Genomic DNA, 15,615 nt, shown 5'->3' on the forward strand with positions numbered 1-15,615 from the left:
GTGATTGTGACGGAAGAGAATTTACTTAATTTCCATACGCGAATATAAGTTTTTCTATAGATCCCGTAAGGAGAAAAACCACTGCGACATTAAATTATTAGTAAATATCGCGCGATAATGTTATCTTACCACACACTGTTTTGGCAAAAGACAGGGCCAAGCAAATGTCATCAAACGACGTAATTTAATACCTTGCCGCCTAAAAAACAAACGGGAAAAAGTAATTTACAAACCACTTTTGGCTTGGTAAGAATTTCACGATACATATTTATCAATGTGGAATGTTTACATCAGATTAAAGATCAAGGTCCAATGAGAGAATCCTGGATTACGGTACAGTAATAACTATACACAAAAAAAATACTATTATAAATGTTAAATTAGGAAAGGAAGAGGGAGAACCACCCAGTGGACGACACTTAAAAACACAAAAAGGACTTTTAAAGGCGTTATCAATTACTTAATAGTTTTTACTCTTGGAATAATCTCGCATCTGTCAAAAAAGGAGTTTTCTCTCTCAAAAATAATACGCAAATTTTTTTATTTTAAATTTGAATGATTTTTCGGTAGCTCCCTAGGACGCGATTACTACATAAAACACAATTTGTTTTCTTTAAGTCATGCAAATAAAACATTGTTTCAAAGTCACTTCACCCACTTGTTTGCTGCGTCATGTATGTGTTGTGAGGCGTGCTCTACCAGCAACGCTGAGAACTGTAGCAACAAAATACGAACTGCATCCTGCAATCACAAAGAAACAGATACTACAATTGTCATGGGTTCTAAAATATGCCAGTGATCCAAGAATGTAAATCCTCAACACTTAAAACTTTATTTTTGTCATCGAAACCTGCCAATAGTCGTGTGGTCTGATCGACCGGGTGAGAGTACTCTTGAAGAAGATATCTGAAAACCCTTTTATACCAAACAAATTTGTTCTGTCATCAAAACACGTCCAGGGCTCGGGCCCAGGGCTCGAGCCCAGACCTCTCGTCACGGAGTTCAGCGCGCTGCAAGTCAGGCCACCGCGCCTCCCAGACTGAGCTATAAGCGACTGTCTATCAAAATCAAAATGGATTACTTTTAGTGATAATATTAAAGTTCTACTTACAGATGTTCCAAAGGGGTTATCAGGATCCACAACTTTACACACAAACACGCTGATAACATTTTCATTGCTGTCTTGTTCAGGGCTGGGGGGTCCACCTATCAGACCGTCACCCTCCCCCCGCTCAAACGACACTTGAAACATGGGAATCAACACATACTGCAAGGCCTTGGGAAAAAATAGAACAAGTATATCGAAGTGAGTTACCAGTGTACAACGATTAAACCTTAACTTATAAAACAAGGTAATTGGTAGACCAGACAGAATTTTTATTCAGATGAGAGATACGGCAAGTATGAGAGATGCAGGCATGCGAGATTCTATCTCGCATAATACCTTGCTTCAACATCACGTCACTACCATTTCACGCCCTGTCCACGTGCAACAGCGCCTACAGCCAAAGTTGACAGCGTTTATGCCTTGCGTCAAATATAAAACCGGAAAAAACAGCCCTTGGAGCGATTGGCGTAAGAGGCCTCGCTAACACTTTACCAGAGCACGAGAAGGGACACACAGTGAACGTTTTAAGAATGGCTTGAGCCGCCGATTGCTAGAAATCAAACCTAGTTAGGGCGTTCAGGTTTAGCTAACTAAGTTTATTGTAAAGAGCACCTTGGCTTTAAGTTCCTGAGGAAAATTCTGATCATGAAACAGTTCCACAAATTTGAAGAAAACAATTCTCTTTTGTTCCACCGTGTAACCCTGGTGAAAAAGGAGGTAAAAATAAGAAAACAAAAATAAATAAATAAATAAATAGGTGAATAAATCATTTAAAACAAATAAACCTTTTGATCTAAAGACCACACCATTCACTTCAATTGCAACAATACTCATAACAAGCAAGAGGTTATGGCTGTGCTCTTTGTGAGTCTTAGATCATCACAGAATTATTTGGTTTTCTTAACCTAAGTTGCTAAGGTTTAGCTCTTGGCCAGAGGGGCTAACGCTTACAGGTTACCTCCGAACACATTAGTATGACTCCCAGGCAGGAATCTCTTCTGCCTCTAACACTAAGACACACTTATAAACGTTCATTTCTCCCGAAAGGAAGCGGAAGTAAACCTTTACTTACCTTGGCCACTGTTTCATCTAGAAATTTTCTCAGAAAATGGAAGTCAGGAACATGACGAATGGTGAACACACGAAGTAACTGGAAGAGTAATTCCACCTCCGATGGTTTATGCCTAAAATGGAGGAGACCAAGAACATTGTTTGGTTTATAGAGAAAGAAGAAAGAAGAAAGACCTTCATCCAGAAACACGACATAAACGTAACTCCGACTTACTTGATGTAGTTCAATAAACATTTTGCTAACAGCTTTGGTTCTCTCCAGCGATGAATTGGTGTTCCATCCTGGAAGGGAAAAAAAGAGAAAACGAAAATTACACAATGTTGAAAACACAGACTTCCAGTTCCAAAGAGCTCCATAGAAAAACATATCCTTACCTTTTTGAGCCTGTCCTGAAAACCATTAGATACCCATATTCCTCGTAAATGGCCAATCTATCAGTGCAAAGAGAATTTTTATTACAACTTTTTCAAGAATTTCGCACAAAATTTCAAAACCTTTAAAAAATATGTCAACACAACATGTGGTCAGAGCAATGCACATGTTGTAGCACTCACCAAAACAGGGTGTTCTGGAAGCCATGAATCGTTAAACTTCACCATCAACCTGGTTGATTAAAGTTGTTGAGAGATTAATATTCAATCACCTTAGCGAGAACCCAAATGAAGGGGAAAAAACAAAACTTGTCAAACCTGATGATCTTAATGCCTTGGTTTTGTAACTCCATCTTGTTCTGAAGAGCTGAAACTTGATCCTCTGAGGGCTGATAAGAAGAGAGCATTGCATGAACGACTTAGTAAAAGAGAATTTATTATCTCAGATTTGGAATTTTTTCCTATCACGTCGAGGAGCCTCTTGGAAGGATCGCATATTATTTCCAAGAACACTTGTTTATAAACGATGTCTCAGTTAATTCAGTGAGGGAAACCTACCTGAGGAATGCTGAAAGTACTGTTAACTAGTTTTAAGGAGTGTGCCTCTAAAGTCTGTCTCAAAGGTTTGGAGATATCTTGGCTAAGGATGTACTGTGAAGAGAGAGAGATAACATCACCAGTAAAGAAATGAACAACGCAGGTGAGCTGCAATTAACCTTTACATCCTAATATTAGTCTTTATATTCTCCATACTGTTCTCTATACATTTCCTACGATACTGACAAGGAGAATTTGTTTAACAATCAAGAGCTTCTTTAGTTGGTGATCTTTTCCTTTATTTTCGTGACCATAATGTCATTCAGGGGTGATATTGTAAGGTGAAATTGGATGCTAGTCACTCTTCAGGGGTTAAGGTGTTAGATATATCACCTTAAGCTGCGATGAGACGGGAGCAGTAACGGTCCGCATTACAGAGCTTCATTCTCTTAGTTTTATCCTGATATTCCCAACGGAAAGGACACCCATCTGTTGAAATTTTTCTGGAAATGAAAGTTACTTACCATCAACAGACGGTTCATTTGGGATCCTGCAAGTTGCAACAAGAAATAATCCACGGTCTGGATAGGATAGCGAACCAAGAACTTCAACAGTGGCTTTCTCAACGGGCTTCCAATCTAAACAGTGTCAACAAATAACCCAAATTAATATGTCCAAATCGGTTTTCATTCAACTGTCTACAAGATTATTTATCGATAAGCGGCTTTGTGTTAAAATCGGCTGCAGAAGGGAGTCATGGGCTTATTACATAAACCAAACCGTTGAAAGTAGTCCGGGATTGCTTTCGTTTATCTTAATTTTGCTCTGTGATTGGTCCAGAAAACCCGCACCATCCTCTCAACCAATCATGCAAAACAAAAGACAATCCGGGCTTGGCCATTCGCTTTTTCCCGCGCTTCAAGCAGTTTGTTTGATTTCACTCTAAGTTCTCATTGGCTAATGATAATGTTAACCTTTGACTGGTCACTGGGATTATTTTGGCTTTCGTGTTTTGACCCCCATTGCAAACGGCTCTAAAACCAATTATTGCCAACCTCCATCAGAAGAGCTTTTTCTGCCTTCAGAACCAAGGTAACGAGATGTTCAATCAGCTTCGATGACGCAGCAGGAATTAAGTAGAACATGTTGATTATCGAAGCACAGATTTTCAATTCTTGAGCAAACTGGCAAGAAAAAAAATTGAAGAAATATCATGCGTGGATCACTTTAAAACATGAGAGTCCTACGAGAAGAGTTTTATTCCGCGGGTTAACGAAGCTTGTTGCTCTACCATTCCACTAACCCGCAGTTATTTCTTTGCTTTAAAATTCCTTTCAGGGAAACAAAAATCACATCAAGATTTTCCCCACTCCCAACTACACGTTGCTTCATGGCTCAGTTGGTGGTAGCGCCTAACTAAAATCCAAGAAGCACCGGTTCCAGCCTGGGTGAGCCTGCGCTTTTATCAGGCATCTTTCCTGCAATTTCTTCAATTACAATTCACCTGTTGGATTCAGTTCGTTTCGTGAGCTGCGCGTCGGTAAGGAATCGGATTTTTCCGATCACTGCCCGAAAGCGATTCTCAAGAGACATAACAACAATTGCAGCTTACCTTTAGGTGGTATTGGTCACGCCATAGATATGCATGCTTTAACGACGCACAATTAAACACGTTACTAATGTGAAGGATTTTCCAATTAAGCTCACTTACATCTTCAGGAGTGTGGTTTGTTTTTCCAGCCGCTTGCTGCGCCTGCGTAGTACCAGTTGTGACGACATCAATCCACTTTCTTAAGTGAGACTGGTAAAGAAGGACGTACAATTAGCAAAGTGTTTAAACATGTTAGAGCCATTTTCTACGGCTGCCTAGAAGAACTCTTGCCGCCGTCTGTTGAGCCTGCAAGCAGGTCCTAGTGTTAGGGTTTCGCCTTAAAGCCCCTTTTAGGGCATAGCCGCCTATTACATCATCGGCAGCCGGTTATGTAAAAAGTTACTGAAAACCCTGAAATAAAACTTACCAAAAGCTGCTCACAGAGTTTCTCGTTAAAACTGGCTGGAAAGAGCTCCATCAAATGAGATAATCGCTGAAAGAATACAAAGTTTTGGGAAAGTATAGCCATTAAACTTTTTTAAAAAATATATATAAATGTTTAACTTCTCTTCAAACTTTTAGCTCATTTTGACGCAAAAAGGTTCGAAAATTAATCTTAAAATTCCATTTACATTCTCTCCTCCAAACCGTCTGAAAACGAAAAACCGCCTATAATCGAATGAAACGGTCGAAATCAAGACTCACCCGCCTGAAATGGGACACAACAGCCCGAAATGGGACACACCCGTCCAATATGGAATACACCCGCCAGAAATGGGACACAGCCACCTAAAATGGGACACACCCGCCCGGAATGGGACACACTCGCCTGAAATGGGACACACTAACTGAAATGGGACATACACGCCTGAAATGGAACACACCCGTTCCATACGGGACACACCCGCCTGAAATGGGACGCACCCGTCCGAAATCCTACAGCATTGTCAAATATTTTTTAACATTTACATGTTTTGACTTAAGAAATGTAGTTTAATACGGTTCTTATCTAACCTGTATAAGCTGTAAGTTTAAACTCCTGTAGTCTCCTAACTTGAGTAACAGAGGTCTTATGCTCATATGGACCTGCTCCATGTCTACTTGAGTTCCTGCCATGAACTGGAAAAACACAAACATCTGTTTGATCAGTTTGTCAAGTAGTCCCGAATGTGTACATTAGCCTTTTAAGCCCTAATATCAATATTCATTTTCTTCATACTGTTCTCTGTGTTTAAAAATTAAGAACTTTTTTACTCGGTGATTTATCAGCTAGATTGTTTACTTTCAGGTAAGAAATAAAAATGAACTAATGCACCGATGCACATTCTCAAGCAACAATAATAAATGCACAATATAAGAGAAACGAAGCCATGAAGAAGCGATTGCTCAAAAACGCCAGTTACGTACGCTTCGTTTTTCGTGACAAAGAACACTACCTTCTTCATAGAATCCTTAGCAGCTTCTTGTATTTCTGTTACAGGAGAGTTCAACGCCTACATGTACAAAATACATCTATTAGCCAGGAGTTCTCTTTGAGAAGTGAAGTGCTTCCGTTTGTTGCATGTGAAACTGTACACACATAAACAATTCCGCGCTAGTCAAAAACGTTGGCTCACTTAAGATCAATTTTTTTTCGTTGAAACAAAATTCTAAAATGCTTAAATATATATTTGTTCCCTTCACTACAACTCTAGCCACAAAAAAACACAGAAGTTTTCTTTGACAATCTTACAAGAAATGATTGAAAGTGTCAACTTTACAGGTCCGTAAATTGTTTACCTTGTACAACACAGTGAAGATTTTATCCTTCGCTTGAACGATGTAATGGCAAGCGGTTAGGGCATCTGTAAAATTTGTAAGGAATGAGAGTTAAACCTCATTGTGATAATCTCTTGCCTTGATGAGATGGCGACAATCTTACCTACACAAATCCTTTTTACAATCGCGTTACAATAATGTCAAGTCAAGCCTTGCGGAAACGCTGTTTGTGTCTAAAACGTCCGTCAGTGATCTAACTCAAAGAGCAGTACTGCTCGAAACTAAGTAACTCCCTTCTTGCGATAGAAGGTTTGTCTCGGGAGATATGCTTCTCGTCCCAAGAAGATGAAAATTTTAACTCGCAAGAAGGTAAAAAACGTCTAAGTATATCCTGCTTTCCGTGAAGTCATTCTGAAACAATACATCATGTCCACTACCAAAGAAAGCCTGCTTGTGTTGACTGGGTAAGAACTCAATATGTAGACAAGAGGCGTGCCTATAAATGTGAGTCAATGAACTTACTCAGAGCACTTTTCCTAAGAGGAGTCAGGGACTGGACTGCCTTATAACAAGGCAGTTTGGAAAGTTGCGTGTCATCTGCTTCACACAGAGAAAGAAGCTGAGAGAAAACGAAAAAAAAACCCAGCATTTTCAGCTAGCTTCCTGAGTAAGAGTAAAATCAATGTTTATGTACATTCTAGTCCCTTGAAAGGACATTTAAGGTACTGTAATACCACAGTCCATGGTAAACAACTGTGTAATCCGTTAGAAATAAGATGAACAACTTTGAAATGAGACGGAGGCGTCCGACTTTGGACGGAAAGAAGCGTCTAAAATCAGACAAAAACCATTCGAAATAAGACCGAATGTCTACAACCGGACGGAACTGTGCAAAAACATGACACGAGAAACCATCTGACAAAGAAACCGTCCGACATGAGACCGAACCGTCGGAAATCAGACGGAACCGACTGAAATCAGAAAAAACGGTACGACATGAGACGAAACCGTCTCAAATCAGACGAAACGGTCCGACATGGGATGGAACCGTCTAAAATCGGACGAAACCACTCGAAATGAGACGAAAACGTCTGAAATCAAATATAAACTCAACATTGATGTATAATCGTACCTCTTGAAAGAATATCTTATGTTCTATAATGCTTAAGTCCATGGTGAACAAACGAGGATTCAGCGTCGTACAAAACGTGTTACCATCCTGCAAAGGGAAAAATGCGGAAAGATAAAATTTTGAAGAACAAATGAGATACATTTGTCTAAGGAAAAAGATAAAACTCGGACTACGTACAAATAATAATGGAAACTGTCATACCATTAATGCAATCTGAGTGTTGACTGGCTGGTGACGCAGAAGATGTTTCTGAGAATGACAGAAAAAGACACTCTTCTTAATAAGCTTTCACAGTAATTAAACAGTTTTCGATTAAGTGCCGAAAGTAATCTGCAATTGCGTTGGTTTTCACCCCACGCTGCTCAATGATTGGTCTTTAAAGCTCGAGTTAATTCTAAACCAATCAGATGCAAGACTAACCCTGATCGCAACTTGGACACCCGCGTTTTCCCGCGCTTTAGACAGTTTGCTCGTTTCAGTTTGAGTTCTCGTTGGCTCCTTTAAAAATTTTCCTTCACTCTGATTGTTCGTCTTTATTACTTTGGTTTTGTTCATATATCAATCATTAGAATGCGCTCTGTTCATAGGCTACATTTTAACCATGTGTTACTTTGATGAATCCTACCTTTGGTGGAATCATGTCTTCCAGAATCTACAAACAAAAATTAAAAAGAAAAAATTACCGGACAAAAAAAAAGAAACACTTTTTCGATTAACTAGGTCGCCTAGATTGACGTTTCTAATGCGCGTTTCCAGAGACTTCATTTTAGAGTAAAAGGTTATCTGTTCTTGCTGCTGTTTGCAATGTGTCTTTTGCAATAAACTGAGCTTTGATTGTGACTTAGTACCCTTGGTTTACCTTAAAAAAATGATGGAGGACTTATCGTATCCAATTTTTCCAAGAAAAGGCTGTTGTTAGTGATAATTATTAACATTTCGAAAACCGAAGCGAAAGTCATCATCAGAGTCCAAGGAGGAGTTGTTTGTCTGACCTGTGAAAACTGATTGGTCAGTTTGGAGTGTTATTATTGACTGTTCGCCTCGAGTAGCGCGTGACTGTTACGATTGGTCAGTTTCAATCATTAGAAAAGTTAGGTCATTTTCTTCATTTTACTAGAATTTCATAACAGAGAAGTGATAAAAGTGGCACAAATTAAACTTACTCCTTTGTGGGGAAGCATGATATTGTGAACGGTTGTTTTGTAAATCTCGGCAAGCACAGAAACAGAATGTTGAGCCTGTGGATAAAGAAGTGCCCGTTAATTTTGTAGAAACAGGTATTTCGTGTCCATTCAGATTTGCAAAGCTCTTTCGTTCTCTGACGTTCTTGGACCTGTTTCGACCCTGGAGGATAAATGGACATCAAAAACTTTTCCGGGAACTCAACGAATTGCTGGGAAGGGGGGAGGGGTGGGGAAGTGCACAAGTAGTCACCTTGGAGGGATAGAGAGGGGTAGCAGTTTTTCCTCTCACCTCGTGGTATGCTAACAGGATAAGCTCTCGTAACAGCAAGTTAGTAAGATCAAACCTTTTAAACGACGTGTAAGTATAGAAAACACATGAACTAACCTGCTGCCGAATGGTTTGGTTTGGTGAAACAATTTCCTTTACAAGATGTTGAGTGACTGAAGGCAGGACCTTTTCCCTCACTGTAGCAATATTTTTATCCTGAATCAAAATCGAAGCATGTTCGTGAAGTCAAACGTTGATAAACAGTCGGACAGATTACAATACGAGTCTTATCACCATCATTAAACTAAAACTTCAAATGTTCGCTTCTCTGAACGGATAATGTCTGATTAATAAATAGATTCCACGTTAAAATATATTGAATAATTCCATGTTGCTCTGGGTCCGTGCGGTAATAGATCACAGATGACGTCAGAATGTTGTAATAACACCAATGACACCCTAAGCTGTACCTCAGATGCCACTCTTTAGTTCTCATCACATTTAGATGTCACCTGTGAGCTATTACTGAACAGACTGTTTGCTTCTCTGAAAAGATAGTTTCTGAAGAAAAATACATGAGCATCCATTGTTATCGTACCTCTCCAGCCTTGGGGGCATTACACTGTTTAAGAAGAGCCTCTAACGTCTGTTTAGCTCTGTCAACAGTACCAGCTGACACCTTAAAAGGAAAGAAAAAGACCAAAGACAAACCTTAAAAACTAAGCAGAGTCGTCTTTACCCTTACATCTAACAAAGCTGGAAGAATAAAACCGCCTCACAATATCTTTAAATGATACCAAAAGTTATCAACTCAAGGATGTTACCCTGATGTAACAGCAGATTCTCTTAACTAATTTTCAAGGAAATAAATGAGTCAGAGGCGTATTAGAGAAAGGGAGGGGCCCCCTAATAAGGGAGAAGGCTCATCGGAGAGGGGGAGTTTATTTGAAAGGGAAGCTTCCCAGAGAGGGGGGGTTTGTCAAAGAGACGGCTCATAAGAGAAGGAGTATCATCAGGGAGGGAGTACATTGAAGAGAGAAGCTTGTCAGAGAGGAGTTCATCGGAGGAGGGCTTATTAGACAGGGTCTAATTGGAGAGGGGGGGGTTAAATAGAGGGAGGTTATTTGAGAAGGGTTTTGTTAAAGAGGGGCTTATTAAAGAGGGGTTAATTGGGAAAAGGGCTTATTACAGAGGGGGTTAATCGGAGAGGGGAGCTTATGGAGAGGGGGCTTATGACAGAGGGAGCTTATGGAGAGGGAGGCTAAATAGAGAGGGGGTTCATTGAAGAGGGGGGCTTATTACAGAGGGGGCTTATAATAATCCTACAAACGAGGAGGAAGAAGAAAAAGTTAGGTGATGATTATCATGCACGATACACGACATTCTATGCAACACCTACTCACCTCGTTTGTGAGGTCCATCATTACAAAACACAATGCGTTAATGAAGTTCAGTTGATGCTCAATGATCCATTGAACAGGCATTTTCTGCATTAGGAAGTTGATGGCCGTGCAACTGAACAATAAACCAACAAACAAAATGTATTTTATTTGTCTGTTGAGCATGCCGATTAAGAAGTACAAGAATTAACAGAAACATCAAATTAAAGTTTGAAAAGTAAGGTATGCAACTTACCCTCCATTCTTTGCAAACCACGCCCTCTCGTAACAACATCCACATAGTTTTTCAGAAAGGTATTCAAACAAAGGTAGCCTTGCAGCCTACAAGATGACAAGATCGTCCCCTCAGTTTTTAATCAAAAAGCCAATATTCAAGTAGAATCTGCCACTTTCAGAACCCTAAAACGTCTGCCAAAGTGAGAGGGAGTGAGAAGATAGCCTGCAAACTGCCCTCACTAGAAGCGCTTCGGCACGAACACTGCTCTTCCCGCAGAGAAACCCGCAGCCTGCAGCGCCAACACTAAGTTTTGCTTTATTAACACTATACTATCAGGTCAATTCTAAAATGCCACTCACGGACAACATTTAGGCATCGAAACCTTTTAGGGAAATAACTAAAACACAAGTGTGGTTAAGACTTTGTTTACCGGTTTTTTTTCTTCTGCCACCATACTAACCTTGTATGGATCTCCTGTTATTGCGCTTGCAGTTTCAATCATGACAGCCACAGCCAATTCACCCACTTTGTAAAATTCCTTATCCTCCATCGACATTACTGCTGCTATAGCATCAACCATGGCATGTACGTCAATTCCTCGGCGATTCCTTGAAGATCCAGGAGCAAAAATTAATCAATCGATCATTTTCTTATTCCTTTTTTGGCAAAAATGCACCCGAAGCACTTTAACAATGAGTTGTCAGTTACCTTGCCTGAGTCTTGATCGGACACGGTCCGGCTTGTTGGACCACACCCACAATGGTGTAATGTCGCACAATTTGCGACACAAAAGGAACTGCCTCTGACTTTAATTCTTTTATTGTTCCAGATACTATGGGAAGAAAAATGCAAAATTTACATCATTTATCTCCATTAAATGTAAGGTTTCCACGTCCCGTCAAACGGACGTGGCAGACCTCGCGGCCAAACACGACTCTTTCAACAATACATTAAGCAATAGATTGGATTCTGAATTTGTCCCGAGATAAATGTAAGTTACAAGTGATTACTTTCCAAGCTAGTTTGGATGAAATATAAAGTCTGGCATTGCCTACTTACACAATGCACCAGTGATAGCTTGCTCAAACACTTTCTTCGATGGTTCATCCGGACAGGGTGGTACAGCTGTCTTGTTACAAATGGGAGGTTTTTCAGTTCTAAAGCTGAGAGGAAAAATAGACATCAGTAACGAGAGAATATTTCGGGGCAAAGCTGAAACCAAGGCATATATCATGTAGCTTAATTAGCTTAACTATCTAACCTATGCTAATAGTTTGGTGGTCTCATACCTCTTGTGTTGCAAGACTTGTTGGAATATCGCTTCAGTGTCTTCAAGAGACATTATGGCTATAAGAAAAGACTACAGCAAAAAAGGGACGAGTAAGTCCAATGACAAGTTCTCTAGCTAGCGACACTTACACGTAAATCTAAGGTAGTTTATCTTTATATTTGTTGAGTAAATGTGATTGCAGAGGAGAGAGAAAGGAATGGACTAGGAAAAGAAGGGAAAAGAAGAAAGGGAAGGAGAGAGGAAGGGATGAAAAGCGAAGGGAAAGGAAATTAAGAGAAGAGGAAAACGGAATTGAGAAAAGAAGAATAGAAAAAGAAAAGGGTACGAAGAGAAGAGACGAGAAGAGAAGGAAAGGGAAGGGGAAACGAAGAAAAGTGGATAGAAGGGAAAGGAAGGGAAGAGAAGAGAAAGGGAAAGAATATTTTGAAAATTTAGAGCAGAATGCAGATTCAGTGTACTTCGCAAATTTCTGAGATCCAACTCACTGACAAGCGCCTGGACTCCCTCTGAATTAGGGTATCGAGGAAACATAAATTACCTGTACAACCAACCAAGCCTGCTTCCTGTAGAATACAGTGTGATCAATCTGCATTGGTGACTGCTGAGGAAGCGCCGCCATGTTGGGAGGAAGGGTCTTGAGTACTGTTAATGCTCTTTCGATTACCTACCACAGACAACAACATCAACATTTCATTACACGCTAAAGTAATCAGACCGCGCTTCAATTAAATGTCGTAAAACCAAAACCAAGGAATTACACCTGCCAGTAAGGAAAATTTCACATGGAGTAAACGAGAAATCAAAGCAAAGACAAGCACATTGCGTGAACTACAAACAAATATGGTATCTTAAGCAAGTTGCAATTGCTTTTTCAGCAGATCCCGGTTAACCCAAACCCACGGTAACTCAAACACGATCTGGTTTCCCTTGAGCCCACTCGAACTCTGCTACCTTGAAATCAATTTTTTGTTTCCCTTGGGAGTTTGAGTTAACAGGGTTCTACTTTAGTCTTGTATCGGATTGGCTGAGTGGGTGACACTGGTTTTCTGTCTGACCAATCATAAAGCGGTGAAAGGCAAAAGGACACAATCAGGGATGAATTTTGATGCTCATTTAAAATTGCTTACTCTAACTTAAAAGATTGAAATAAGTAATAAAATTATAAACAGCTACTTCTTCAACATAAAACGAGTGCTTCAACACTTACAGCTGTCACGGGAAGGGAAACAGGATTAGTATTTTCTGGGTAAAATATTGATAGACATGGCCCCTTTGTTTCAGCGTTGTTATATTTTAGCTGGAAGAAAGAAAACAAAAATATTGTTTCAGTACGTGTTTGAAAGCGTCAGATGAGTAAATAGATGAAAGATGGGAAACTTTGAGCTTTACAGTGGAACTTTTTACAAACGAGGGAATCTGTTAAACCAACCAACCTTTTGGGGTTCCTTCAACATTCTCCGATTACCGCCACCAAATTTACCCAAAACCCTGAAGGCAACATGAGCAATGCTGTCATGTGGATTTCGCAGTGTTTTCCATAGAGCCTGGAAAATCAAACGTTCGATTATTAAAACCTTTTGATATTCAGGGAGGACAAAGTAAGTAGAGAGCTACCTCAATCAAGAAAGAAAATTACATAAAACGAGGTGGATAATCAACAAACCTGAAAAAGCTCAGCCCTCACTGGCTGAATATGGTCGTACAGAAAATCTGGTTGAAGATTGTCAACACAAAGCTCCAAAGTTCTCAGGCCCTAATAACATCACAAAGATCTTCATGTTATCATGTTGCAAATTTGAATCATTTTCCTTGCATAACTATGAACCTTGATGTGCAATTTATCTTCCAAAATGTTTACGTCATAAATTGTTGCTAAGAATTTTTTCACTCAAACGATACAATCACATTACTTTACTATATCAATTTTTCTTCCCAAAAATCTTTCCTTTCACACCAAATTTTGTATTAATTGGTATTAAAGAATTTCAATTGCACAGGGCAAAGGAATATCTCCTTAGGGGAAAAGGGTTAACACTGCAAAACATTGGCACAAATGTTCGTAGTTCTGCATCTAAAGGGTGAGAGGTAACACAACTTTTCTTGACTAATTACAGAGTGAAACAATGCAAAATCACGACAATCCCACATACGTTTGTCTCTTAGTTGAACCACACTTTATTATTATAGATAGGAAGCTTAGTACCTGACTGACAAGGGTCTGGGACCCATTCAGAGCAGACACCAAAGGATCCATGAGCATGGGTAGGTAGGGAAGAAGTGAGCTGAAACAACAAACAGGAATAAATCATTAGATTAAGAAGAAAAAGGGTCAAACTAATCTATCAGTTAAGAAAATAGGCTGGCAGTTCACATAGCAGGCATTTTTTCTGGCAGGCAAATTCTAAATATTCCAATCATGTGTTTAGGCCTCTATATAGGATTGTTAAGATTGAGGAAAGCCTAGAGCAAATGAACCAGTAAAAAGGGGGGTGGGGGGGGGAGGTCAGGATTAGAAGAAAAAAATGTCTTTGCTGGACCCTTTTTCCTTCACTGTTTGTCACTCTCAATATCACCTCTCTGGTACAATCTCATATTAACTTCGCATTTCATCTGATCTCACCAATCCAATGTGGTAGCTTTAAAAATTGATCAGAAAATTTAAAACTCTTTCACTAGAAATATAATCCCAAATGTGTTTTCTGAGCCAAAAAATTAGTAAGCCAGTTTTCTGTTCTACCTCAGTCTGACAGGTACTGTGAGGCACAGCTCCACAAACAGATCTTTCATGTATTGACGATGGATTCCACTCTGAAGGTTGTTCAAACCTAAAAAAGGAACAAGAGTTGAAGAAAAAAAAGGCATAAGAGTCTGGAAGTTTGCAAAACAACAGTGAGAAAATGAATCTTAGGTTACCAGATAAACTGACCTTGTAGAAGATTTGGTAAGAGAGGCAAAAACTCCTGATACAGCAAGTCATGACTTCCTAAAAATAGAATAACATCATAATCAACATTAATATTTTTCCCAACAGTATTTCTATTAATAATAAGCAGAATTAAACACACATTTTGATTGGTTTTTACTTATGACCCAGGAGAGGACAGACAAAAAGATGTTGTCATCATTAAAACACTTTACTTCTTTATCATGTAAACAAATACTGGTAGATTTCATGTTGCCACGGGTATGTTCAGTCAAGATATGAGGAGGCATCAAAATGTGGTTTGAACTTCAGTGACACACTTGGCTGTGCCTCGTGTGCTACTTTCTTGTTCTTATCACATTTTGATGATCTATTTGAGCACAGATTCACAGCAGGCCAACATGGGATCCATTTGTTAATCAGACAACCCAACAGGTTTAAAGTAAGTTCAGGACCCTAAGAAAACACTGTACAATTGTAAAGTTTAATTCCAAGACTAAAAATTTGACATTGATAATTATCATCAGTTTATAGGATTGCGATGTTTACCTCCTCCTATGGATCTGAACAGTGCTCTCAGCAACAGGAAATAATTGTATGGCTCCTTAGAGGTGCAGGCAAGTTGCATGGATCGGTTCACAATCTCATGCAAGTGAGGCTACAAAAGAAAATCAAAGAGTCAAGGTATTCAGTGATGTGGAAGTTACAGAACTGTTTGGAGCCAACCTCCAGAATTTTCAAAGTCCCAGACAACCTGTACTCA

At 39.5% G+C, this 15,615-nt stretch overlaps 1 protein-coding gene across 2 annotated transcripts in view; it reads right to left on the reverse strand.

The window, feature by feature from the left end:
* The window catches only part of LOC131799213 (transformation/transcription domain-associated protein), an 80,778-nt gene that overhangs the window by 53,130 nt on the left and 12,033 nt on the right, over nt 1-15,615 (reverse strand). For both annotated transcript variants that reach the window (XM_066173756.1, XM_059116918.2), the window contains exons 27-64: nt 15,402-15,510; nt 14,856-14,912; nt 14,667-14,754; nt 14,133-14,211; nt 13,593-13,682; nt 13,363-13,473; nt 13,137-13,226; nt 12,468-12,593; nt 11,928-11,998; nt 11,698-11,801; nt 11,347-11,470; nt 11,099-11,246; nt 10,657-10,742; nt 10,425-10,536; nt 9,620-9,700; nt 9,139-9,237; nt 8,733-8,807; nt 8,195-8,221; nt 7,771-7,818; nt 7,570-7,656; nt 6,960-7,056; nt 6,459-6,523; nt 6,116-6,172; nt 5,694-5,798; nt 5,107-5,172; nt 4,800-4,889; nt 4,144-4,272; nt 3,613-3,726; nt 3,110-3,202; nt 2,870-2,940; nt 2,735-2,783; nt 2,555-2,611; nt 2,394-2,461; nt 2,181-2,292; nt 1,721-1,810; nt 1,112-1,276; nt 659-741; nt 130-199 (exon numbers count right to left, since the gene is read on the reverse strand). In XM_066173756.1, coding sequence (XP_066029853.1) covers nt 130-199; nt 659-741; nt 1,112-1,276; nt 1,721-1,810; nt 2,181-2,292; nt 2,394-2,461; nt 2,555-2,611; nt 2,735-2,783; nt 2,870-2,940; nt 3,110-3,202; nt 3,613-3,726; nt 4,144-4,272; nt 4,800-4,889; nt 5,107-5,172; nt 5,694-5,798; nt 6,116-6,172; nt 6,459-6,523; nt 6,960-7,056; nt 7,570-7,656; nt 7,771-7,818; nt 8,195-8,221; nt 8,733-8,807; nt 9,139-9,237; nt 9,620-9,700; nt 10,425-10,536; nt 10,657-10,742; nt 11,099-11,246; nt 11,347-11,470; nt 11,698-11,801; nt 11,928-11,998; nt 12,468-12,593; nt 13,137-13,226; nt 13,363-13,473; nt 13,593-13,682; nt 14,133-14,211; nt 14,667-14,754; nt 14,856-14,912; nt 15,402-15,510 — 3,393 coding nt within the window. The remainder of the gene's footprint in view (nt 1-129; nt 200-658; nt 742-1,111; nt 1,277-1,720; nt 1,811-2,180; nt 2,293-2,393; nt 2,462-2,554; nt 2,612-2,734; nt 2,784-2,869; nt 2,941-3,109; nt 3,203-3,612; nt 3,727-4,143; nt 4,273-4,799; nt 4,890-5,106; nt 5,173-5,693; nt 5,799-6,115; nt 6,173-6,458; nt 6,524-6,959; nt 7,057-7,569; nt 7,657-7,770; nt 7,819-8,194; nt 8,222-8,732; nt 8,808-9,138; nt 9,238-9,619; nt 9,701-10,424; nt 10,537-10,656; nt 10,743-11,098; nt 11,247-11,346; nt 11,471-11,697; nt 11,802-11,927; nt 11,999-12,467; nt 12,594-13,136; nt 13,227-13,362; nt 13,474-13,592; nt 13,683-14,132; nt 14,212-14,666; nt 14,755-14,855; nt 14,913-15,401; nt 15,511-15,615) is intronic.

The sequence above is a fragment of the Pocillopora verrucosa genome, chromosome 10, assembly GCF_036669915.1.
Source record: "Pocillopora verrucosa isolate sample1 chromosome 10, ASM3666991v2, whole genome shotgun sequence".
Lineage (NCBI taxonomy): Eukaryota > Metazoa > Cnidaria > Anthozoa > Scleractinia > Pocilloporidae > Pocillopora > Pocillopora verrucosa.